We start from the raw sequence: 27,491 nt of genomic DNA on the forward strand, positions 1-27,491 counted from the left end.
CAGAACTAATCGGAGAGATTTTGTCCACGAGTGAGGTAAGCACATCAAGTCACTGTTTTAAATTTCTGTAAACACGTCGTCTTTTGTCCGCTCATTACAAGATTTATATCTGTCAGTCATACAGTGTAATTATGATTTTGCTTGATGTTCATTTGGTCTAAATTGTCAACTGTCTGTCGGTGTTTCGCGAATCATGTTATCTGAAATTTCTTTGCACAGCCGACATTTTGGCGGCAAATCCTGAGGCGTTTCCTCCATCCAAATGTATTTTGCCTCACCTGGGCTACATTGATTATGGATAAGAACAACATATTTAGTAAGGTTGGTGTTTGGGATATGTTAAACAGCTTGTGCTCTATGAGTATTGCGGCAGTTTGGTGATGTTTAATCAACATTCCGCTGATGTCCATCTTGAAATTCTCCCATGCTACAACAACGACGCCGGGCTGGGGCTAAGAGATGACGTCAATAAAAAAAAAAAGAAAAAAAAAAGAACAACACTATCTACAAAAACAATACTGCCGCTCCTGTATTTGTCTGTATATGGGAGTTCCTCTAGGGTGGATCATGAAAAGAACTATATTCAGGATAAGTTCATTGGTTTGTTGTGGTTATGTGCAGAAAATGGCAACAAGATTAAACATGTCCTTAGTGTACAGTAGGCATTTCTGTATTAAAGGTAGTCGCAGTTGTAATGACTGGGTTGATCCTTTTGTTAGTTAGTGATCCCTTTCTCAGATGGTCATTGTGACAAACTGTTTTTTCAGTGAATTGCTGTCACTGACACATGTGCAGCAACCTCAACTGTAAAATTCCCACACAATCCACAATCCATGTCAGTGCATATATGTAAGTACCATCCACAAAGACTTGAAGCCTGCATTAGCCTAATCTTATTATACAGTGACAGCCATAATCCTGTTAGCTGCAAACATGTGTGTTAATCCTATAATCCTCTACTTGTGAGTAGTTACCTCTCACTCACAATCCGTCATAAACTGCTCATTGTTGAGTTGTGATTTTGTGTGATATCAATTTTGGGGTCACGTTTTGAAATATTACTTTAAATAAAACCTGGGAGTCGTTATTTGTCCCTTATGATCCAGTCTTTTATTGAAAATGCGTGTAGTGAATTGATAATTTTGATTGGATGAGGCTATGTACGTACATGTAGGGTATCTAAGTGTTGTGTTTGTGTGGTTCTCCATCAGCTTTTTGAAATTAAGCTATTGAATGATGAATGTCTTTCATTATTTCGTTACATTGCTAGTAATGCGAAACATCTTGGCCAAAGGGTCATTAAGCAGTCTTATATTCAAGCCGATTTAGTGTTAACTTGTTGCATTATTGTATAGATTTAAACTTAAAAGTCACTTTTTAATGTTTAACTGGAAGTCTATGTTATCTCTATGTATTAAAATTAAAATTTCCTGCAGTAACTCCCAATTTTTTGCCAGACTTAAGTCTATGAAACTTGTTTTGTCTATGTTGCTTTCACTTTTTGTTATGAAAATTAGATCCATACACGTTAAGAGTTTAAGCGGTATCTGTTGTGTTACCCGATACTGCTGAACCTTGTTTCATGCCGAGTCAAATTTGGTTTGACGAGGTACAAAACAAGATTCAGCAGTGTCGGGTTAAACAACAAACACCAAGAGGAGGGTGTTAAAGTCTATCCTACCCCGAAAAATGAAGAAAATGAGGCAAAATCGGTATATTTCATGCAGCTTTTTGCTGCCGTTCTCTTTCCCTCCCTCCACAGAGTTCATACATTTTAGATCAATCAGCGGCAAGCTAATTCCATTGCAGTTGACCTAGATACATCAAAGCTACATATGGATGACATCGTGTCTCATTGTTGAGTGACATAGGGATGTAAAATTACACTGTACATGTAATATGACGTCATATCGCTGAGCCCGAGTTGAAACGTCACGATACAAATGTTTCTTTTTCCACGTCATTACGTCTGGGTGTAAACTTTCAAAAATCTAGAAACAGAAGCAATATCTATAAACTGTGCAAAATAACACTTTTATCACTGAAGGAAATTCCGATAGTTCACCTTTATATGAATCACAAAAGCAAATCTAACAAGTAAACAAACTCAAATTCTTTTATTTGTAGACATAAACAGTATGAAATCATGTGTACTTAGGAGGGTAAACGTACCGGCTGATCATCTTTATTTCATGTGTATATTTGCACACGGCCCGCAACTAACAGCGAGGTATAATTCACATCTACATGCACTTCTATATTTTGTGGACCCCAAATCCCCACATGAAACAAGCAGCTACAGGTATCAAGAATGAATACAACTTGTCAGTGTGTGAGATTGCTGGTTATGAGGAAAAGGTTGTGATGATGGTACAATAGAACTAGACTGCTACAATTAAAGCTAGACTGCTTGTATATATACATGTATATATGTCGCCAAGATTTAGAAAGATCTAGACTGCTTCATGCTGTCTTATTTCTAGGACTGTTAGCATTAAGCTTTAGTGGATTTTCGTGCTTTGTTACTTTCAATGAGGAATTTAGTGATAGCTGATCAAATACAGCCTGTTGATTTAGTGTTGATCAGTGAATTGGCTTGCTTAATTCCTTTCTTTATTATTGTCTGAGTGGCCTGCATATCTGTGTGCAAAGTAATGGTTACCCAGTAAATTTGGCCTACAGAGAACCACTTATTGTGAACTAGCATGCACACGAGAAGCTTCTGGTCGCCGACCATCCCACCTGGTCCGAGGGAAGAATGTTCCCTTGGGTTAACCTGTATTTACCTGGATTCTGCTGTAAGCCCACCCTGTGCGGGATCATTGTAACCTTGGGAATTGACCTGAACCTCTAATAAGAAAGGGGAGAGCAGTTCACCTTGTCTGACGCCTTGCCCTAGTCTACCAATATAGAGATGTGAAACACAAAGCTGGGAGCTTGTTGATTACACTCAGGTTTAGATGCTGAATTTTGTGTTTTGTCTAGTGTCCAATACTTAATAAATTGAAACAAACACTGAGGTCCAGAAAATCTTTAGTCTTCGTGGTTTTCATTTGATATTTTGTTGAAAGTACTTATAAAATGTTTTGAAAACATTCATTTGATTTTATAGGTATCTTTTCACAGATGCTTGTACCTAACATTGACACAGGTCTACATAACATGACATATAAATCATTTGTGTGAAGCAATTTGGTTACTTACTTTATACAATTAGTGATTTCAGAATGTAGAGTTATTTCCTTATGATATATGCTGTTAATGCACATTCTGTCATATAACAAAATCTAATGACTGCCTTCAAATAGTACCTATTTATGCATAGTAAGGGTCAAACTGCAGTGGACATGTGTTGTGTGTTCAAGTTATTTTTGAGGGGTTGACTAATTAAATTCTAGCCATGTTAACGATAGGTAACCAAGTCTTTATTACATATTAAGCATGGTCAAGAAAAATATGTTACAGGTACAACTACAGTATGTACATGTAAAGAATGTGAGAATTTTGATGTCGTACCATACAACACACAAAAACCCAGTTTAATGTTTTTTTTTTAATCATGACCTTCCTTTTTACCTGTACATGTACAGTGATTTGTACATTCACCTTTGACTTGTTTTATTTGTGTGATCAACAGCCCAAGGCCTAGAGTTTCTTACGGTCTTGTCTTGCATGTACGGTACCTCTGACGAGGTCACTGCTAATTCTAAACTGACGTGACCTGACCTAGTACAGTAACACACACCTATATATGGACATTTACCTGTAACGAGGTAATTGATACAGCTGCCGTGTACTGATTTATTCAGTCTGTACTGACAACAGGTAATGTTCTTGGCAGGTGATTTGTTGCATCTTTCCCCTATCATTGCCCCCCCCCCCCCCCTCCCGAAGTACAGATTGTGTTGTGTCACTTATATCTATAAGTACACTCACAGTGTCTACATGTATCCTTAGCGCATGTATGTGGGGGTAATTTTTCATTTGTATCTCTGTTCTTACATGTAATAAGCGTGTTTTTCTATGTGTAAAAGTTCTGTGGCTAATTCAGTTTATTGTTGAGTCCCTGGTTACAATTCGTACAGGCTGTGTGCATGTTACCTTCATTTTGGACTACCCTATGTCACCAGGGTTAAATTGAGCAGAAAAACTTTGCATCAAAAGTATCAAAGTTTAAGCCCTTTATGTGCTTCTGTAAGTTCATTTCTGCCGACCAAACTTCAGGCGAATTACAATATTTACAGTGAGAGCTTTGACTGAAAATTCACCTATGTATTGGTGTCCTCGTGGAGTTTATACAGTGGCAAATGTACAGTGTAAGTTAACATCACGGTGTTATAAACTGGATTATAGTCAGTGATGTATCTGATGTGAGCATTGGGATGGGCTGTTTATAGATAGGTTACAGTTGATGATGGGACTGTTGGTCTCTCAGCTATGTACATGTACACACAGGATGGGTAGACCTACAGTAATATGCATCCTATATGGTTCATATGCAGCTTTATACGTGTGCATGTACACTGACAGCTTGCATACCTCTCTATGACTAAATTGTTGGCAGCAAATGTAAACTGGAAAACGGATCTTGTCCATAAGCAATGTGTGCAATGTGTACTCTTACGCCAAACACATGTCCAAGGAAGGAGATGCACACATGTACTGTATAAGTATCAAAACTTCAAAGAACCATTTTGATCTAATACTGGTTTGATTATGTTACTCCAGCAAAATTGATCGTGTTTCTGCTCACAGTAGGACAGCATTCGTGTTGTTTGGCTAATTGTGTCTGTATAGTACATGTATGATCTGTTTAATATATATACTCCTAAACAGCGTAGTGGATTTGTCCAATAACTTTTGTGCAGATGTTAAGATAGGACACAAGTTCAAAGTATACCGACCAACCCATTGTACATAAGAGGGTAGATATGCAACCTTGTCCCCTGTGATACCCATGCACATTTACACACATGACCTGTCATCTGGGGTTAGACAGCTGTCCGCTCTGTAGTCGGCAGCACAGCTGTTAAATGCACTTGTATCCCTGTTTGTGTAACATGTACAGTAATCATGTGCTAGATAGTCTTGTGTCTGATCCTTTATATTGCTTACGTCATTCATTTTCTGAATTCAGTAGTTGAAGTTTTCACTAGATTTCGGATGGCTTTCGGCCATATGCTACAGTATGATAAGGCACAAAGATAAAAAACATTTTAAAAGTGGAAGAAACAAAAAGGTGTGACTGTATGGATGACTGGTGGTGTGATTTATTTACATACAAACGGTACATTAACATGTACTTGTAGGAAATTGATTGTATCAGAAAACCCACCGGTGATGAATATGACAGTCAGTTTTGCTTCCTGCGCAACTTCAGGCAAGAGGCTAGCAAAAAAAACGCAGTCTTCAGTGTTCACACTCACTGCAGCCTGGCAGACCAAAGAGTTAACAGTATTGGGTTGTGCTACATTGTGCTGTACATTTACCTCAGTAACTTATCAGTTGTAAGTACACTTCTTTGTTTCTGTGGCCTGTACAAACACATGGTGTTATTTTGAAAAGAATACCATAAGAGTATTTACCTGTGGTTTGTGGTTTACAGTTGAAATGAGGAGTTTAACCAGAGTTACTTGCTGGATAAATGTTAGATTGAACAGTGTAAGTGATGCACTGGCCTTTACAAACAGGAACTACAATCTTCGCAACGTCTTGCTACAATGTATTTGTGTTTTCACAAAATAGTGCCTTTCTGTAGGATGTGGGTTCACCACCCCAGGTCTTTTTGGGAACCCCTTTTTGGTCATTGTTTTGTGGAAATGTTATACATATGATCAGCTTCTGCTTGGTCTTTATCACACCCAAGTGTCTTATATCTCAATAATCGTGACAAAATAACTTATGTAAGAAAACAGGTTGTGAGTAAACCTTTTGTTGTTGTTTTTTACCTAATTTTGCTTAATCCATGGTGCTAATGGACATGCAGCTTCTTACTGTGTAAGTATTCACAGGTTATAGAATAAGACACGGAGGTAAATTGAAAAGGCCATGCCTAAATTCTTCCAATATTAGGACATATTAGTGGTGCTGAAAGCAAGGAATTTCATCTCTTTCCCATTTTTTTTTAGAAAGGTTGAGATATAAATGTGTGTTGTTTATTACATGGACTAACCATGTAAAAAACAAGAAACTAAATATTCCTTCTACAGTTGCATGTATATTGGTTAAAAAGAGCAAACCAATGCGTTGTCTCAAAAATTGAATGAATTAGGGTGTGTTACCCGTTGCGTGTGACCATTTGACAACTATCCCAGTGTCGTTGCTGTTCTGGTATTGCCGGCATTGCTATAGTCCTTTGTGTGATTAAGTGGGGATCAGAATTTGGGTCACCATACCTGTTAAAATATTGGCATGAAAATAGCCCTGGATACTTGCCTGCCACATTTCCTCTAATTTTATTATTCTGCATGCCTTATATGTGCAATGTACGTGTAAGTGATGATTCACACTCCATATCTCATTTTTCTAATCGAGAAAAAAAAAAATTATTATCCATCTAACTGACTTGAAATTGATAGAAGGTGCTTTATTCACAGCTGTATACACATGTAGACATGTGTGGCAATGGTTTGCATTTACATGTACCCCCATTGAAATGCAACAGCGTATGTAGCATGTGGTACTCCTGTTATTGTAAAGCTAGTAATGAGCCCCGGCCAGCGCTCTGTTGATCGTCATGACATCAGTTACATGTATACAGTCTGTGATCTGTTAGGATCTGCTGCCGTGCTCATCAGCATCTATCAAAAGATTATGTAAATGTCTGCGTAGCCTGGTATGTAGACTTCCTTGCAGTGTTGATCATTATGCAAGAAACATTCACTTGTCTGTCTTCTGGAACTCCTCCAACTGGACACATTCAAACATACAGTGAGTCTGAAACGTCTAAATTTAGGAAATAGGTAAGAGATTAAAGAATAATGGGAAACCAAAGAAGTTGTGAGCAGAGATTAAGTACAGTAACTGACAGTAAATTTCGCTCATAAAAGTTTAATGTTAACTGTAAAAATACGGGTGCTTTTGGTGTTTAAGCTTTCATTTTTCCAGAAGGGTATCAACCTGAACCTTCAAAACAAACCTCAAGACAGCTTTCTCTGACCATAAGAACTACTTTTACCGCGTGTTTGTTGGACTGAACATATTTTTGTAGGGCTGAATCTCAGTACTTCATCTGTGTGTGGGTGGGGGGTGGGGGGGACTGTACATGTATGTATAGGGCTGAATCTCAGTACTTCATCTGTGTGTCTGGGACTGTACATGTATGTATAGGGCTGAAGCTCAGTGCTTCATCTGTGTGTGTGGGACTGTACATGTATGTATAGGGCTGAATCTCAGTACTTCATCTGTGTGTGGGACTGTACATGTATGTGTAGGGCTGAATCTCAGTACTTCATCTGTGTGTGTGTGGGACTGTACATGTATGTATAGGGCTGAATCTCAGTACTTCATCTGTGTGTGTGTGGGACTGTACATGTATGTGTAGGGCTGAATCTCAGTACTTCATCTGTGTGTGTGGGAATATACATGTGTGTATAGGGCTGAATCTCAGTACTTCATCTGTGTGTGTGGGACTGTACATGTATGTATAGGGCTGAATCTCAGTACTTCATCTGTGTGTGTGGGACTGTACATGTATGTGTAGGGCTGAAGCTCAGTACTTCATCTGTGTGTGTGTGTGGGGGGGGGGGGGGGGGGGGGCTGTACATGTATGTGTAGGGCTGAAGCTCTGTACGTCATCTGTGTGTGTGGAACTGTACATGTATGTGTAGGGCTGAATCTCAGTACTTCATATATGTGTGGGGGGCTGTACATGTATGTGTAGGGCTGAAGCTCAGTACTTCATCCGTGTGTGGGGGGCTGTACATGTATGTGTAGGGCTGAATCTCAGTACTTCATCTGTGTGTGTGGGACTATACATGTATGTATAGGGCTGAATCTCAGTACTTCATCTGTGTGTGGGGGGCTGTACATGTATGTATAGGGCTGAATCTCAGTACTTCATCTGTGTGGGGGGGGGGGCTGTACATGTATGTATAGGGCTGAATCTCAGTCCTTCATCTGTGTGTGTGGGACTGTACATGTATGTATAGGGCTGAATCTCAGTACTTCATCTGTGTGTGTGGGACTGTACATGTATGTGTAGGGCTGAAGCTCAGTACTTCATCTGTGTGTGTGTGGGACTGTACATGTATGTATAGGGCTGAATCTCAGTACTTCATCTGTGTGTGGGGGGCTGTACATGTATGTATAGGGCTGAATCTCAGTACTTCATCTGTGTGTGTGGGACTGTACATGTATGTATAGGGCTGAATCTCAGTACTTCATGTGTGTGTGTGGGACTACATGTATGTATAGGGCTGAATCTCAGTACTTCATCTGTGTGTGTATGGGACTGTACATGTATGTATAGGGCTGAATCTCTACTTCATGTGTGTGTGTGGGACTGTACATGTATGTATAGGGCTGAATCTCAGTACTTCATCTGTGTGTGTGTTGGACTGTACATGTATGTATAGGGCTGAATCTCAGTACTTCATCTGTGTGTGTGGGACTGTACATGTATGTATAGGGCTGAATAACAGTACTTCATCTGTGTGTGTGGGACTGTACATGTATGTATAGGGCTGAATCTCAGTACTTCATCTGTGTGGGGGGGCTGTACATGTATGTATAGGGCTGAATCTCAGTACTTCATCTGTGTGTGTGGGACTGTACATGTATGTATAGGGCTGAATCTCAGTACTTCATCTGTGTGTGTGGGACTGTACATGTATGTATAGGGCTGAATCTCAGTACTTCATCTGTGTGTGGGGGGCTGTACATGTATGTATAGGGCTGAATCTCAGTACTTCATCTGTGTGTGTGGGGCTGTACATGTATGTATAGGGCTGAATCTCAGTACTTTATCTGTGTGTGTGTGTTGGACTGTACATGTATGTATAGGGCTGAAGCTGAGTACTTCATCTGTGTGTGTGGGACTGTACATGTATGTGTAGGGCTGAATCTCAGTACTTCATCTGTGTGTGGGTGGGGTGGGGGTGGGGGGGGGACTGTACTTGTACATGTATGTGTAGGGCTGAATCTCAGTACTTCATCTCTGTGTGTGGGACTGTACATGTATGTGTAGGGCTGAGGCTCAGTGCTTCATCTGTGTGTGTGGAACTGTACATGCATGTGTAGGGCTGAAGCTCAGTACTTTATCTGTGTGTGTGTGTTGGACTGTACATGTATGTGTAGGGCTGAAGCTCAGTACTTCATCTCTGTGTGTGTAGGGCTGAATCTCAGTACTTCATCTGTGTGTGTGGGACTGTACATGTATGTATAGGGCTGAATCTCAGTACTTCATCTGTGTGTGTGGGACTGTACATGTATGTGTAGGGCTGAAGCTCAGTGCTTCATCTGTGTGTGTGGGACTGTACATGTATGTGTAGGGCTGAATCTCAGTACTTCTTCTGTGTGTGTTGGACTGTTCATGTATGTGTAGGGCATGTGTGTGTGTGTGTGTGTGTGTGTGTGTGTGTTGGACTGTACATGTTTGTGTAGGGCATGTGTGTGTGTTGGACTGTTCATGTATGTGTAGGGCTGAATCTCAGTACTTCATCTGTGTGTGTGGGACTGTACATGTATGTATAGGGCTGAATCTCAGTACTTCATCTGTGTGTGGGGGGCTGTACATGTATGTATAGGGCTGAATCTCAGTACTTCATCTGTGTGTGTGGGGCTGTACATGTATGTATAGGGCTGAATCTCAGTACTTCATCTGTGTGTGGGGGGCTGTACATGTATGTATAGGGCTGAATCTCAGTACTTCATCTGTGTGTGTGGGGCTGTACATGTATGTATAGGGCTGAATCTCAGTACTTTATCTGTGTGTGTGTGTTGGACTGTACATGTATGTATAGGGCTGAAGCTCAGTACTTCATCTGTGTGTGTGGGACTGTACATGTATGTATAGGGCTGAATCTCAGTACTTCATCTGTGTGTGTGGGGCTGTACATGTATGTATAGGGCTGAATCTCAGTACTTCATCTGTGTGTGTGGGACTGTACATGTATGTGTAGGGCTGAATCTCAGTACTTCATCTGTGTGTGTGGGGCTGTACATGTATGTATAGGGCTGAAGCTCTGTACTTCATCTGTGTGTGTGGGACTGTACATGTATGTGTAGGGCTGAATCTCAGTACTTCATCTGTGTGTGGGTGGGGTGGGGGTGGGGGGGGGACTGTACTTGTACATGTATGTGTAGGGCTGAATCTCAGTACTTCATCTCTGTGTGTGGGACTGTACATGTATGTGTAGGGCTGAGGCTCAGTGCTTCATCTGTGTGTGTGGAACTGTACATGCATGTGTAGGGCTGAAGCTCAGTACTTTATCTGTGTGTGTGTGTTGGACTGTACATGTATGTGTAGGGCTGAAGCTCAGTACTTCATCTCTGTGTGTGTAGGGCTGAATCTCAGTACTTCATCTGTGTGTGTGGGACTGTACATGTATGTATAGGGCTGAATCTCAGTACTTCATCTGTGTGTGTGTGGGACTGTACATGTATGTATAGGGCTGAATCTCAGTACTTCATCTGTGTGTGTGGGACTGTACATGTATGTATAGGGCTGAATCTCAGTACTTCATCTGTGTGTGTGGGACTGTACATGTATGTGTAGGGCTGAAGCTCAGTGCTTCATCTGTGTGTGTGGGACTGTACATGTATGTGTAGGGCTGAATCTCAGTACTTCTTCTGTGTGTGTGGGACTGTACATGTATGTATAGGGCTGAAGCTCTGTACTTCATCTGTGTGTGTGGAACTGTACATGCATGTGTAGGGCTGAAGCTCAGTACTTTATCTCTGTGTGTGTGTGTTGGACTGTACATGTATGTGTAGGGCTGAAGCTCAGTACTTCATCTGTGTGTGGGTGGGGTGGGAGGGAGGGGGGACTGTACTTGTACATGTACATGTATGTGTAGGGCTGAATCTCAGTGCTTCATCTGTGTGTCTGGGACTGTACATGTATGTGTAGGGCTGAAGCTCAGTGCTTCATCTGTGTGTGTGGAACTACATGCATGTGTAGGGCTGAAGCTCAGTCCTTTATCTGTGTGTGTGTGTTGGACTGTACATGTATGTGTAGGGCTGAAGCTCAGTACTTCATCTGTGTGTGGGGGGCTGTACATGTATGTGTAGGGCTGAATCTCAGTACTTCATCTGTGTGTGTTGGACTGTACATGTATGTGTAGGGCTGAAGCTCAGTACTTCATCTGTGTGTGTTGGACTGTACATGTATGTGTAGGGCTGAAGCTCAGTGCTTCATCTGTGTGTGTGGGACTGTACATGTATGTATAGGGCTGAATCTCAGTACTTCATCTGTGTGTGGGGGGCTGTACATGTATGTATAGGGCTGAATCTCAGTACTTCATCTGTGTGTGTGGGACTGTACATGTATGTGTAGGGCTGAAGCTCAGTACTTCATCTGTGTGTGGGGGGCTGTACATGTATGTATAGGGCTGAATCTCAGTACTTCATCTGTGTGTGGGGGGCTGTACATGTATGTATAGGGCTGAATCTCAGTACTTCATCTGTGTGGGGGGGGGGCTGTACATGTATGTGTAGGGCTGAATCTCAGTACTTCATCTGTGTGTGGGACTGTACATGTATGTGTAGGGCTGAATCTCAGTACTTCATCTGTGTGGGGGGGGGGGGGACTGTACATGTATGTATAGGGCTGAATCTCAGTACTTCATCTGTGTGTGTGGGATTGTACATGTATGTGTAGGGCTGAATCTCAGTACTTCATCTGTGTGTGGGGGACTGTACATGTATGTATAGGGCTGAAGCTCAGTGCTTCATCTGTGTGTGTGGGACTGTACATGTATGTATAGGGCTGAATCTCAGTACTTCATCTGTGTGTGTGGGACTGTACATGTATGTATAGGGCTGAATCTCAGTACTTCATCTGTGTGTGTGGGACTGTACATGTATGTGTAGGGCTGAAGCTCAGTACTTCTTCTGTGTGTGGGGGGCTGTACATGTATGTGTAGGGCATGTGTGTGTGTTGGACTGTTCAAGTCTGTGTAGGGCATGTGTGTGTGTGTTGGACTGTACATGTTTGTGTAGGGCATGTGTGTGTGTTGGACTGTTCAAGTCTGTGTAGGGCATGTGTGTGTGTGTTGGACTGTACATGTTTGTGTAGGGCATGTGTGTGTGTTGGACTGTTCATGTATGTGTAGGGCATGTGTGTGTGTGTGTTGGACTGTACATGTATGTGTAGGGCATGTGTGTGTGTTGGACTGTACATGTATGTGTTGGGCATGTGTGTGTGTTGGACTGTATGTATGTGTAGGGCATGTGTGTGTGTGTTGGACTGTACATGTATGTGTAGGGCATGTGTGTGTGTTGGACTGTACATGTATGTGTTGGGCATGTGTGTGTGTTGGACTGTATGTATGTGTAGGGCATGTGTGTGGGGGGGCTGTACATGTATGTGTAGGGCATGTGTGTGTGTTGGACTGTTCAAGTCTGTGTAGGGCATGTGTGTGTGTGTTGGACTGTACATGTATGTGTAGGGCATGTGTGTGTGTTGGACTGTACATGTTTGTGTAGGGCATGTGTGTGTGTTGGACTGTTCATGTATGTGTAGGGCATGTGTGTGTGTGTTGGACTGTACATGTATGTGTAGGGCATGTGTGTGTGTTGGACTGTACATGTATGTGTTGGGCATGTGTGTGTGTTGGACTGTATGTATGTGTAGGGCATGTGTGTGTGTTGGACTGTACATGTATGTGTTGGGCATGTGTGTGTGTTGGACTGTATGTATGTGTAGGGCATGTGTGTGTGTTGGACTGTACATGTATGTGTAGGGCATGTGTGTGTGTGTTGGACTGTACATGTTTGTGTAGGGCATGTGTGTGTGTTGGACTGTTCATGTATGTGTAGGGCATGTGTGTGTGTGTGTTGGACTGTACATGTTTGTGTAGGGCATGTGTGTGTGTTGGACTGTATGTATGTGTAGGGCATGTGTGTGTGTGTGTGTTGGACTGTACATGTACATGCAGATGTGTGCTTATCGTTTCCTTTGATCGTCACATTCAGTTCTGTTGAAAATTTCTCTTTGGTCATGGACTGGATTTGAACCACAAACTGACCATACAACATTCAGGGTTGAGAGAAGGCATGCGAATCACAGGTCAGTTTCTTGGGGAAGGTATGATAGTGGTGAGATGTACATGTATATACTTACATATAGCCGTTCATCAGATGCTACATTGTAACGGTTTGAGTTGCGTGCTGATGTATTAAACTGATCAGTACACAATCAATATCACCATGGATATGCATGTGTTTGAAGTCCTTTGAAACTTAAAAGTACAGGTAAAAGAAACACTTTAATTTTTATGATTGCCGTCTACTGGGTTTCCTCTAGCCATAAACGTGAATGCCCGCGTGATAAGGGGAATGTTCGACCCAAAACACCAGTCTGATAAATGAAAATTTGAGCTCTCTCATAATTGTCACTTTAAAATGTCTTTTTAAACAATTTTTATGCTGACTTTTTTTTTAAGGTACATATACATGCAATTTTTATGCTGACTTTTTTTTTAAGGTACATATACATGCACCAGTAGGAAATCAGTGATATCTAATCAGATATGTACACAAAGTTCTGTAAACCTATCGGTTCATCTCCCTTGAACAGCGTGAGCATTTTCACGATGAGGTCTGTGTGAAAACCGCACGACATTCAGGCTCTCTGTACATGGACATGTATGAAGCCGGTCAGCCTTGACATCTGCATGTATAAAAAATAAGTTTGTGGGTTTTTTTTGGTTTTTTTTTTAAAATTGATGGTAATGTCACTTTTTGACTTTATGGGGTGAGTAAACCGTAATGGGGAGGAGAGGAAATAATGCCATGATCCATCATGCATGTATAGAAGACAACATTATACATGTATGGGGGGTCCTCCGTGGCTCAGTTCGTTAGCGCGCTAGCGCAGCGTAATGACCCGGAGTCTCTCACCAATGTGGTCGCTGTGAGTTCAAGTCCAGCTTATGCTGGCTTCCTCTCCGGCCGTACGTTGGAAGGTCTGTCAGCAACCTGCGGATGGTCGTGGGTTTCCCCCGGGCTCTGCCGGGTTTCCTCCCACCATAATGCTGGCCACCGTCGTATAAGTGAAATATTCTTGAGTACGGCGTAAAACACCAATCAAATAAATAAATATACATGTATGGTTGCCATGATATGGCAGAGATATTGACAATGTGGCATTAGGCCATAGTCATTCATTCATCTACCCAATCACAACTTTACTTGTATTGTTGCCAGACTGGAATAATAGTTTCGACTCCAAGGTTACCTTGGAAAAGTAACCAGCTTCCAGTAAGCTGACAGAGAAATTTAAAATAGGAACTTTGATCAAGGAAGGTAGCTAATTTTAACAATAGTAGCAGGCGTGAAAGTAGCTTGTAATCACCTTGTCATATCAGGATTCCTTTCTGACTTGTGTTGCAGACTTTAGATACATAATTGTATAATGTGTACACAATGCCTGTCAAGGTGTAACTGGATACAAAGCTCACTGAGTACCCCGACTAAACTGTTCTCAACAAAAGGGAAACTGCAAGAGAGGAAACTGTTTCGAGACACCTCGTAGTTATGATTGGACTGTTGATGTAGCCATAGTGACACAGTTATTCAGATTAGGCTGAGGTGCGTGTGAGAGTATTCCTATATACAGAACAGGTTTGGTGACATGACAGCCTGGTGAGGTTTGCCATTCTTAGCAGGCAGTTGATTGATTGCCAACTGATTTGTGTCTATCTTTACACCCGATCGGTTTCATGAAGGGTACAAAGGGTCAGTTAAAATTTGCATCTGACACACTCACTCAGTGATATGCTGGAGACATTTTTTACGCACATACTGCCTGGTTCAAATACCGCTAAGTTGAGATGCATAGGTGTGATTCAGTCATTTGAGACTGGATACTGTATGCACTTAGTTGACTGGTAAGTTTATCAAAGGAGTAGGTACTTATACATTGTACATGTATTCTCTTGTGATGTGTCAAACATATACCTTGTCCACCTTTCCAGGAGAGTGACTGGTGAAAAGTTACCTGTTGCTTGAGATGGATGATTTTTGATGGACAGTTTGTTCAAATTTGTGAAATATTGGAAGGAAAATGTAGCATACATGTATGTCATCGTCAGAACTAGTCTGAAAACATTTTCAACAGCACTTGTGTATTTGGTAGCAAGGAATCTGGTGTCTAGCCCTCTAGGACTTTTTATGTACAGATGGGGAAGTTTCTGAACAGATTGAACAAAAAAATCACCTGTCATATTAAAGCGACAGGTAGAACAGATTTCAGCCTTTGTCTTTCATAACCTTTTCACATGCAAAAATGCAGAAAAGGATATTGATGTACATGCACTAATATTAGGCATGTTACAATGTTTTTTTTTTCTTTTTTTTTCCTCTAAACTAGCCATCTAACTTGATGAAAGCTTATATATTATGTGTCTTTGTAGAGGGTATTATAATTCTCCTGTGGGATTGTCAAAATCTAACATTCTGATAATCTGAGACAGTGCTGAGATAAAATAATACAGATCCTCACAAATTTGCTCACAGATACATATAGGTAAAACCTGGAGCACAGCAGCCAATTTTTCCATGCTTTTGAGCTGGATTTGAACCTGGGAGGGTCCTAGTAATTAACGACAGCAGTCTGCAAAACTTGTCGTAATTGAGGACGCCTTACATGTACATGTACGCTTCTTGGTTAACATTTCTTTTTTTCTTTTTTTGCCATAGCCAATTGAATGAAATTGAAGGGTGCTGTTGTGTAGGCATTAAATGTACAGTATGGGTAGTGATACAGGATATCATATGGAACATGATAGAACCATATGGCATAAGTAAGCACCCACTAAAACAGTAAAACTATGATGCTTAAACAACTTATTAGACTTCATCAGAATTAAAACTTTTTTGTAGTAAAATTGTTTCAAGAAAAATTGGGACATCACCAGTAAAGTTAGATCAGCATTTTAAATGCCTTGGCAAACCTCTGCTGCAACCTCATTCATGCCATTGGTATGGGCCAGCTACAGTTTTGTGAGATGAAACCAAATGGTTTAGCAAATTAAGCCAGGGAGGGCCCCTTTAATCCAGTAGTGCCCCTTTAATCCAGTATTGCAATATTAGCTTATAAGCACATCAAAATCAGCTGCCCACTTCAGAGATCTGATTCACTTGTATAATTCGTTATGAACACCCTGTACCTGTCAATGTGCACATTTTCTAGTTTAAAACAGCTTTTGACTACAAAGATTAGGCCGAGACACAGGGCAGAGCAAGGGTAAGCAGCCAGAACTAATGTCTACCTTGCCTTTTCTGCCTGAGATAAGACTTTTGACACAGTCCAATGGTTATTTTAGCCATGCATGACCAGGAGCCAGGTCTTCCCACAGGTTTGGAGGTCAGCCTGATGTGTGCTCTTGCATATCTGAGGTTTAAATGTAGTATATGGCTGACGGAGAAGAGCTTAACTCAATCACGTGTGTTAGAAGGTAGATAAAATGAACACCTATTGTAGAGTTGTCAGCCTTAGCTTTTGTCATTTTACACTTCTCAAAATAGTCACTGTCGTTGCTGGTAGTCCTTAACTGCAAAGCCAGGTTCAAAGTGTCGGAGTCACGACCTCAACAAAATTTGATGCTTTCCAATATCATTTGAAGGTATGAAATGTATTTGATTCCATTGACTCTGTAAATCATTGTGAAACGACATGGATAAAATATCACCATCAATTATTTGTGTCTGAAATTATGACTACTTCATGGTGTTTTCAAGGTACAAAGTAATCTATATGATGACCTGGGGAGAGTTTCATGAAGCACACATTAATAGTCGAGTAGGCCTTTAACTGCCTTAACAACATATGTTGCAGTGTTATTAAGTGCACTTGGCTAAGGGCTACTTAACACTAAGTACATGTTCGCTTCATGAAACTGGGGCTTGGCCGGAATTTAAGGTCATAGCTTTTACCTTGAGCTCTCAAACATGAGTGAATGACCAAACGTTTTGACACTTATATGAACCTTTCAAGGGGTATCACAGGGTCAGATTTATTTTTTGCACAGGTGCAGAACAAGAGTGTGTGTACCACTACAAATTGTTGTTGCAGACACACCTTGTTAAGTACACCTAAATATATGTAGCACTCCTTTGTGAATGTTTCTGGTGTGTGAAATACAATACATACTGTGTCAGTATGGGCTAGTTTCAGTGGTTTCCTGGTTAAAGCTGATAAAAATCATTTGCTATTCTAGGTTCCAAATTCTGGAAGGAAATATCCAGATGTATGGGTGAGTTACACATCAGGTGGTGGTAAAATAATAGCATATGTGTACTGTCTGATCGTCCAAACCTTGTGCTTTAGTGGTTCAGCAGATACATGTACAGTTAAGTGGTACAGTAGATACCTGTACAGGTCATTGGTACAATAGATACATGTACAGGTCAGTGGTACAATAGATACATGTACAGGTCAATGGTACAGTAGATACATGCACAGTTCAGTGGGACAGTAGATACATGTACAGATCAGTGATACAATAGATACCTGTACAGGTCAGTGGTTCAGCAGATACATGTACAGGTCAGTGGTTCAGCAGATACATGTACAGGTCAGTGGTACAGTAGATACATGTACAGGCCAGTGGTACTATAGATACATGTACAGGTCATTGGTACTATAGATACATGTACAGTTAAGTGGTACAGTAGATACCTGTACAGGTCATTGGTACAATAGATACATGTACAGGTCAGTGGTACTATAGATACATGTACAGGTCAGTGGTACTATAGATACATGTACAGGCCTGTGGTACTATAGATACATGTACAGTTAAGTGGTACAGTAGATACATGTACAGGTCAGTGGTACAATAGATACCTGTACAGGTCAGTGGTTCAGCAGATACATGTACAGGTCAGTGGTTCAGCAGATACATGTACAGGCCAGTGGTACTATAGATACATGTACAGGTCAGTGGTACAATAGATACATGCACAGTTCAGTGGGACAGTAGATACATGCACAGATCAGTGGTACAGTAGATACATGTACAGTTCAGTGGTACAGTAGATACATGTACAGGTCATTGGTACAGTAGATACATGTACAGTTCAGTGGTACAGTAGATACATGTACAGTTCTGTGGTACAGTAGATACATGTACAGTTGAGTGGTACAGTAGATACATGTACAGTTCAGTGGTACAGTAGATACATGTACAGGTCATTGGTACAGTAGATACATGTACAGTTGAGTGGTACAGTAGATACATGTACAGTTCTGTGGTACAGTAGATACAAGCAGAATAAATGTTTTTTCAGTGTTGGATGAGGGTGTTAAAATAAAAATAAATTTATGTTGACTTTTCTCAATTTTTCCTGTTGAGTGCATATTTACAGGATCGAAGAGTCTTGAAAAACAGGAAATCATAAAATAACATCAAGATGGGACAAAATAAAGGATAGATTTGTGGTTACATTTTTATTCAATATTTGAATATTTTTTACTTTCGGCTGGCCTGTAAAATACAAGATAAAATTGGTTTCATTTTACATGTAGGTGAAATTTCCAACCTACATGTAGCTGTAGTGTACATGTACATGTATGAACGTCTACTTGGTTAGTGTCATCTAAGACCAGAGTGCACATGTTCATGTCAAATACATGTAATTTTTTAACAATGTCTCTTGGTGGCTTTCCTTCCTACAGACAGCACATTACAATTGTTGCGATCCTGAAATGCAGAATAATAGTAAAACGTGATATATCACAGTCTGTTGTACGGGGTCGTAGCCATGATAAGGGTATATGTGTAAATTTATCGGGCGTAGAGTGAAGAGCTTTTAGAATATGAACCCGGACAGGTGACTATAAACTTTAAACAGCTGAGTGATTTTGAAACTGTCATGAATATGGGAGAGCCCTTGATCACTAGGGAGTGAAAAGCTGGCCAAAAAAGAGGGTAAAAAATGCTGTGTATGTGTTGATAAACTGTTACTGACTTCAAGATGTGGTTTTGGTCATTACTTCGGTTTTCCCATGTAACAGCATGAGTCATTTAAGTCAGAACAGTATAGACTGGGGTCTAACTTACACACTGTGACATTTTTCACACTGTTCTGTCTGGGTGCTGTGTATACGATGTACATGTATGTTATACCAGTTGAATACCTGTGTGTGTGTATACAGTATACACACACACACACACACACATATATATATTGAATATACTAAGAGAACACAGAAGCTGTCAGTTTGTCGTACATGTGTGTGCAGTAATATTTCATATGTGACATCCCTGGACAATTCAACATGGTAATATTTTCACCAGGGCATTGTTGGTATGTCAGCATGACCTGTATAAAATACTGAGCTGAAGAACCTGCGATGTACAATGTGCTATACAGGTATAAATTTTATCAGGAGATATTTTTATTCAGGTGTAATAACAAGTCTGTTGTGATGTAATGATAATCGAGTCTGCAGACAGGATTTGTCTTACATAAGCTGTGTAAACAGAGATACCTGTGGAGTGGTTGTAGCTTGTAGTTTTAGCTTAGTGACACTGAGATGCAGGGACAGCTTACCTGTCCCAGACTGATTACCACCACCTGTGCAGATCACCTGACACTAGAAGGATAAAGTGACAAGTTGAAAGCTGTCTCAGTCACATCCAGGTGTGCTGAGCTCATTAGCTGGCAGGTAACATTGAGGACACAGCAGGAACTCAGCAGGTAATCCCTGGGAACTGTTACGGACACATTTATCACCTATATTTACCTAGCTGTAGTTAATAGCAAACCAGAGACATTGTGGTTGTCACCACACTGAGGAATGGAAGTTAACGCATGTGCAGTATGCTTATACATGTACGTAGACATCATTATCTGCAGTACAACTAGACTTTAATAGGTCTGTTGACAAGAAGATGTACAGGTATGGAAATAATGTTAAGCGACTTGTATAGCAATATGTTATTTGCCAAATGCACGTATACATGTACATGTACTACATTTATGTTATCACAGACCTGCATTGCATTTGACTTTTGGCAGGGTTATTGTAATATTCACAAACTCAGCATAAATGTAACCCTATCTTGTGATCATTTTGAATTCAAGCATTTTCAGATGTAAGGGCTTTAGGATAAGTGCTTACACGTGCAATTTATCACTAGATCAACATCATTAGGAGTATCTGTTTATGCTGGATTTTATAGGAAAGATTGGATTGAATAGCCATCTGTTAAGTCTGGGACACACTTGACAGATTTTTTCGCTGATACAGTCGTCTTTTGTGAAGTTCTTAAAATCTGCCGTAGAGTATTTCGCAGGCGATATTGCCTGCCCTGAAATTTGCTTGTGTCAAACATGTCAGATACTAGCGAGGAAATACGCCGGCCCGAGTAGTGTGTCCACTCACGTGATTTTTGGCAATCAAGCTGATCAATCAAACTTAACGAAATTGTAATGAACTGTGAAATGTTGTTGTGTCACATGGTTTACCAGGTCACGTAACATGACGTAATGACAACAACCAACTGAAAAATCCGCCTAGTGTGTCTTCAACTATGCTGCCAATATCATCAGCTTGTGTTGCGGGGGATTAAGTTAATCCCTACAAGGGGAAAAATCCGCCTAGTGTGTCCCCGGCTTTACATTGCCAACATATCCAACATACACATGTGTATATGTGTGTGCAATATATATATATATATATATATATATGTGATATGTTGACACACAGCCATTGTAATAAATCATTATTTGATATTTATACATTGATAAACAAATCAAAAATATCTATTCCAACCCGGATGCGACTATTGTTCAGGCAGTATTCCAGTATAAACTGCTTGTCAAATCCACAATGTTCATGGACAGCCACACCAGCGTGTTTGTGTGTGCATACACCACGTAACCACTGATCGGTGTAACAACCTGTAGATTGATCTAGTACCTGGACATAAGATACATCGTGCACCTACAGCTGTATGTGTACTGATGCACAAGCTTTTTGCAGCTCTGTGTAAGTGTGTACGGTATTCAACTATGCAGTGTTAACATTTTACCAGACTTCCATGTGTACATGAAATTAATCTTGGTAGTGACTTGATACTCTGTACCCAGAGTTTTCATTTAGTTACTATTGAGTTAAATAGTAAGACTATTCAAAGTAGGCGGCTAGGGGGATGGCAGTAGACAGCTGTCTGCAGTCTGCTACTTGCCCTTTTTGAACACCCTGTATACCATTTACGACGTTATTTTGTGGCTTAACCTGGAGGGTTTGTCGTGAATGAAAACGTGTTTATACTATGCTTTATGCGTTCCCGATTTTATGGAAAAATGCAGTGGTTAAAATACTATATCAGATCTGCATCTAAAGAGTGACAATTAGATTTGTACAGATTTTCCTTTCGCTTGGATTCCCAAAGTTGCGCAAGCATGATATGGCTGCAGTACTTGCAAAGCGAGGCAGTGACATTCATCCATTAAGGATTTGTAACCATCAAGATGTCGAGCCTTTTTCTACCAGTTAAATCTAAATTGGTTCTTGTAGATTTGCTGTTTGCTAATCCACCCTGTCCCAAAAAAGTTATTGCTCCAGGTGAAGTTTTTAATGCATGTTTTGTGGATCCCATGTCAGCAAGGATAGTGGATTTTTCATGCATGTCCTCTTGTCCAAATTAGGTATGGTAGTTGGGAATTAAAAGTTTGAGAACACTTGGCCCTTATTATTTTTATGACTGTGGCCATCTGTGTACATTTGCATAGTTTTATGAAGTTTGCACGAGTCCTCATGAGAATTGGGTTCCTGGTTTCCTGTCAAATGTAACATACATTTAAGAAATGAAATGTTAAGTTTTGATAGTACATGTACGTGTACATTGTGGCTGTTCTGGTAGTTTTACTTCAGAATTTTATCACTGTGAGTTCAAGTGTTGATGTTCTGTGTTTCTTCTGTTGCAGATTTTCTGACGTAGTGTTGTACGTGTTCTAAAGCTGTTTAGTCATGCCCACAGACTGAAACGAAGACATTCTAAAATTAAATCTGACCTGTGCACCTCCCGATTGTGATTTTACTGTCCACACATTCCAGAGCTCATTACCATGCATCAAGAGGCACATGACTACGCAGAACGGAATCGTGGCGATTCCGAAAAATGGTTTGATTACACTGGCACTTATGACAACCCGAAACCAAAGGAACGCATAATAACAGAAGAAGCAAAGAAAAACGCAGAAACCAACAAAGGTTCTATGAAGGACATTATGGGCGGATACGCTGACCCGCCCATCCAGCGGCAACTGCACCCTCGTGGCGTCAGATCTGAAGCATCCGTAACCGCAGAAATAAGCAAAGGTGGGGCCATGAAAGATCTAATCGATAATTACGGACACGCTGGAGATGCAGAAAGGCCAGCGCCAAAACTGAAGGGTGAAGAGGCCCAGGAGAATGCTGAGAAAAATAACGGTGTGGTGGACAATTTGATAAATAATTACGGTAATCTAGAAATCTCTGATCGCCCCGCCCCCAGGCTAGGCCACGGAGGGGATGAGATCGCCAAGAGGCATGAGGACACGTCTGGGATGGGCTCTATCATGAGGATGGAAGCAACACCCAGCCCGAAAGAGACCAAAGTTAGCAAGCTTCACCAAGAGTCTGATAAGTGGTAAGTACTACAAGAAACAGTTTGAAAAATGTTAGGGTTTATTGGTGAGTGTTGGTTCATTCAGAGAGACAGACATACTGCTTACAGCGCATGCATCCTCTACATGTACCTTTCACTTTATCTCTGCAACCATGAGTAAATTTTTTTACAGAATTCTTAAACTATGCCAAGTCACAGTGATGAGGCAGGAAGTGATGTCAGAAAACACACACAACCTGTCTCAACCTACGTCTCTAAAAATACTTCATACAGAGTATTTTTAACATGACGCTAACCAAAACCTAAAACAATTTTATTGGTGAATGCTGATTTAATAATTCCACGGGAGGACACACGTGATGAGGGTGAACCTAAACAAATATACATGTATGTGCATCTCATAGGTTCCAAAGGTCAAGCTTGTCTAGTGGTGGCAGTGATGTAAAACGAATGGTAGAGAGCAACCTGATACTGCATACTGTATTTATGGAATAAATGTAATGTCTGGATAGTGTTTTTCACCTGAAGTTTGGTGTGAAAAAATGCACATTGAGGTGTACATAAAGCCCTTAAAATAATACTTTTAATGTAGACACTTTGTGTGATAATTGATAAAACATCACAAGAGGCTCTATCAGCTGAATGGTTCAGTTAGAATCAAGCAAACTAGGTCACATTAAAAATGCTAAACGTCAGGTGAAATACCATATGTAGCTGAAGTCTAATTGTATAGAGTTGTTCTTGTGTCATAATGTAGCTCAGTCAGTCAGCTGAGTAGGAGCTGCACAGTACATACAGGTTTAGTTTAGTTAACACCTGATAATTCATAAGTGAGTTAATGAGCCACGTCGTTGATTTGCCGAAGGTATTAAGGCATGCTTTAGGAAAGAGGATTAGTGGTCTCAGCAATCATTTGCCCTGGACATGATGCTTCATTACCTGTGGTTTTTATATGTTGTACGGTTTATTGATTTCTGTGTAATTTGAGAATAAGGTTATTGTAGCCGTGGCTATATGCAGATCATTTTGTACCGGTACACATGGACCATATATCATACAGTACCGGTAGTTTTGATACAGTTCGTGTACGATACAGTTTCATGAAACTTACTCCTGTTATACTTCGAGTTTTTTGAGCCAAAATAGTAGTGCTGAAAGCGAAAAATCACATTTATGTCTCAGTTTTGAGGGTTTTGTCCGGAAAAGTAAAGATATGTTGTTTGTTAGATGTACTAACCATGTGAGAAAAGAGAAACTGTGTTCTAGTTACAAATATATTTGCTAAATAGAGTAGACGAGACGTCCCAAAAATTAGAAGTATCGGTACTGTATTAAAATACTTTCACTTCAGTAAATTGCTTACTACATATTCATATATGTACGCACATATGATGTGGTTTTATTTCCCAAATCAAGCACTGTGCATGTGCGACATGTATATGGGTAAAACATGACGTACAGTGTACTTACACACATGTACTTTGTGTGTATCAAGGTACACATGTGCATGTCATTTTTGTGTATCAAAGTACACATGTACATGTACTTTGTGTGTATCAAGGTACACATGTGCATGTGCATTGTGTGTGTCAAGGTACACATGTACATATACTTCGTGTGTATCAAGGTACACATGTACATGTTCTTTGTGTATATCAAGGTACACATGTGCATGTACTTTGTGTATCAAGGTACACATGTACATATACTTCGTGTGTATCAAGGTACACACGCACATGTACTTTGTGTGTATCAAGGTACACATGTACATATACTTTGTGTATCAAGGTATACATGTACATGTACCATGTGTGTATCATGGTTCACGTGTGCGTGTACTTTGTGTGTATCAAGGTATACATGTACATGTACTTCGTGTGTATCATAGTTCACACGTACATGTAAGCACGATATTACAAATTTGTATTGCTCTTACAAGCAAAACAGTTTTGCTCTGGTATAAAATAGATTTAGGAAGGTTGGTGCTACTGCTGCCAGTCTCCACCCTGGTAGAAGTCTCATCAGTTGTCATCAACCTTTCATGTTCTTGTTCCAGTAATACAGTATCAGTATTCCTTCTGTAGTCTAGATGGCCTATTAACAATTTATACTTGTATGTAGTCCGCACATGCCATAGATTTGCCAGAATTTAGTATCAGGCCGTCATTTCTGATTTTCTCCTATTTTCTCTTTCTCTGCCATGTTGCCAAACCTATGCCACATGCCCTACATTTGCATGTTTGTCCCTCACTACTTTCACACTACAATGTCACATAGGGTGAATAACCTAAAACTTTGCCCATGACTGCTGGTACATGTAAGTTGTCGATGCCCGATTCTGAGAGTTCGTAAATTGGAAGGTACATGTAGGATGGTATCCAACGAGAACATTGTAAGATTCAGCGCCAAAAGTGATATTTGTTGTCTCTCAAAATGCAGTTTTAGGGCGAAATTTTAGGTTACTTACCATATAATTCTGTTCTGCGTGTAGATGTAGGTGAAGCAATTCTGAAACCATGATGTGCTATGAGAGATTGAACATGTTCATGTATGAGTGATGTACAGATCTGCATGTTCAGACCCCTTGCTCAGCAGGAAGGGGTATGGTGTAACTCTCAATTTGTGTGAATATGTGTAGAGTGAATTGTGTTAGTGATAACATTTTAGCATGAGTTTCAAGATTGCATTAGGGCATGTTTACATGTGTCCCTGTTGTGTTTCAGCTGGGATGAAATCCCCCCTGCCCGCCGCACGCGTCCAGAAGCGGAGGAGATCATAGCCCGGCAGGCTGGTGATTCCCTGAATGGAATAATCCACATGGATGGGGATGATCAGACTGGTGGTGCACGCTGGGAAGTCAAGACCCTGGCCCATACGGAGCAGTCCAAAACTCCGTGAGTACATGTCCACAGGGCATTGGATCTCGGTGGGGGAATGTACATGATCTATCACACTGTAGTTGACAGAACCACATGACGTGTGAAAGCCAAATTATGATTCAGAATGAAATGATTTCATCTTTGTTCCAAATTCATATGCTGAGAGATAAAAATGACATCATCATGCTGTAAGAACAAAGAAATGTTTGAAGAGACATAGTTTTGCTGGGATGAGATTGTTTCTCTCCACACACAAATATCTTGTTTGTAAATCACATCCTGAGGGATAAAATGACAGAGTTCAAGTCCAGCTCAGGCTAGCTTCTTCTCTTGTCACACATGGAGAGGTCGGCCAGCAACCTGTGGATTGCAGTGAGTTTTCGCTGGGCTCTGCCCAGTTTCCTGCCTCTGTAATGCAAATTTCCTCGAGTACAGCCTAAAATACCACTCAAGTAATATAAATAAAAATCACACTGTACATATATTTTGCAGATTGACTTGTGGTGTGGAAGTTAATTATTAACCTCAGTGATGTGGTTTCTTTTCACACTCAGGTATCTTTGTAGTATTTCAGATTTTGGATTCAGTGGGAGTGTTTTGTACTTGGGTTATGTACATGTGCCAGTTTTGCACGGTCTTGTCAGATTTCTCTTTATGGTTACCTCGGCATTTAAGTAAAACTGTTTTGTTGTATTTATTTTGACAGACGAGTGAAGACTTCACCATCCCGCACCCGACCAGAAGCTCTGATTAACTACCAGCGTAGCCGAGGCTCAGAGATGGGAGCCATCTTGAAAATGGAGCCTGCTGTGAACAACGCTCCTCGCAAAGTAAACAGGATGTTCCTCAAGTCTGAAGAGTGGTAGAGGATGAGCCAAAGCACAACAACTGTAACAGTTTCATCAGCCTTTCACAAGACTGAGGCAAATATTGTGGATATTTTTTATGCGTATATACGATGTTGTTGTTGTAGCCTGCTTCACTTGTGGCTACAGAGTCGGTGACAGAAGATGGTTTTTGACGATGCTTGGCCTTTTAGAGTAACAGTGATCCTCTAAAAACCCAGTGGCGTGTGGCTTACATTTCACTGTGACATGCTGACCAATGATTGCAGAAAAACGGGGGTTTCGGATTGAATTAATTTGAAGAAATGGAGGGTTTTTTTTTTTTTTTTTTTTTTTTTTTTGGATGCAATTTTTATGGAAAGTGCTTAAATCTTGTTTCTCCGAACTATTGGAAATGTGCGTAAAGCGTGAGGTTGACATTTGCAACTTATCCACAGGTCGAAAAGCATGTGCACACAGCAGTCTGCTAGAAAATCCATGTCGTGTGTGGTTTGCTGAACGGACAAGAGAATGGACAGATCGTCTGATTTTGTGAAAGGTAGCCAGGGTGTACATGTATACATGGTTGATGCCAAAAGTGGGCTGTGGCGTTTCATTATTAATACTAATGATTTTAATCTCGTATGCTTATAATGAGCAACATATTCTCTCCCTAAAACATTTTATGTAATATTTACATTGAAAACGATTTTTCTCCTTATCATTACTTGTAGGATAAGTGTCCACGTTCATGGTTGCCAATTTAAATATCTTGCCAACAAGCTCTGTTGTTTTCTATTGACCAAGGGAAACAGCTCTGTGAGTCCATCCAACGATTAAAGTGATCTAAGCATGTAGATGTAAATGCAAGTCTGATGATAGATGTCTGACATTGTTGAAAACACCGCTTTGGAGAAAGTGGTGAAACCCATATTCATTATTCTTCATGGTATAGGACATTGGATCAAGGTCACTTAAGTCTTGCACTTGTAAGTTTGGTC

The 27,491-nt window shown here is 40.5% G+C and overlaps 1 protein-coding gene across 3 annotated transcripts; it reads left to right on the forward strand.

Annotated features, from left to right (window-relative positions):
• On the forward strand, nucleotides 1-26,821 carry LOC135479550 (uncharacterized). Of its 3 annotated transcripts, none has more exons than XM_064759432.1 (4): nucleotides 1-35; nucleotides 22,105-22,808; nucleotides 25,511-25,681; nucleotides 26,373-26,821. In XM_064759432.1, the coding sequence occupies exons 2-4, from the start codon at nucleotides 22,246-22,248 to the stop codon at nucleotides 26,530-26,532; spliced, it is 894 nt and encodes a 297-aa protein (XP_064615502.1). In that variant the 5' UTR covers nucleotides 1-35; nucleotides 22,105-22,245; the 3' UTR covers nucleotides 26,533-26,821. The 3 variants fall into 3 exon arrangements, with proteins under 3 accessions (XP_064615502.1, XP_064615503.1, XP_064615504.1); XM_064759433.1 differs by lacking the exon at nucleotides 1-35 and adding an exon at nucleotides 5,343-5,507; XM_064759434.1 differs by lacking the exon at nucleotides 1-35 and adding an exon at nucleotides 19,986-20,071.
• Nucleotides 26,822-27,491: the final 670 nt, after the last annotated feature.

This window comes from Liolophura sinensis, chromosome 12 (genome assembly GCF_032854445.1).
Source record: "Liolophura sinensis isolate JHLJ2023 chromosome 12, CUHK_Ljap_v2, whole genome shotgun sequence".
In the NCBI taxonomy this organism is placed as follows: Eukaryota; Metazoa; Mollusca; class Polyplacophora; order Chitonida; family Chitonidae; genus Liolophura; species Liolophura sinensis.

What these genes read in the sequence shown, in the direction of transcription:
- LOC135479550 (XM_064759432.1), top strand. Translation starts at nt 22,246, where the DNA reads ATGCATCAAGAGGCACATGACTACGCAGAACGGAATCGTGGCGATTCC. An exon ending in CACCAAGAGTCTGATAAGTG is followed by an intron (nt 22,809 to 25,510) that starts GTAAGTACTACA and finishes GTTGTGTTTCAG; the next exon opens with CTGGGATGAAATCCCCCCTG. An exon ending in ACGGAGCAGTCCAAAACTCC is followed by an intron (nt 25,682 to 26,372) that starts GTGAGTACATGT and finishes TTATTTTGACAG; the next exon opens with ACGAGTGAAGACTTCACCAT.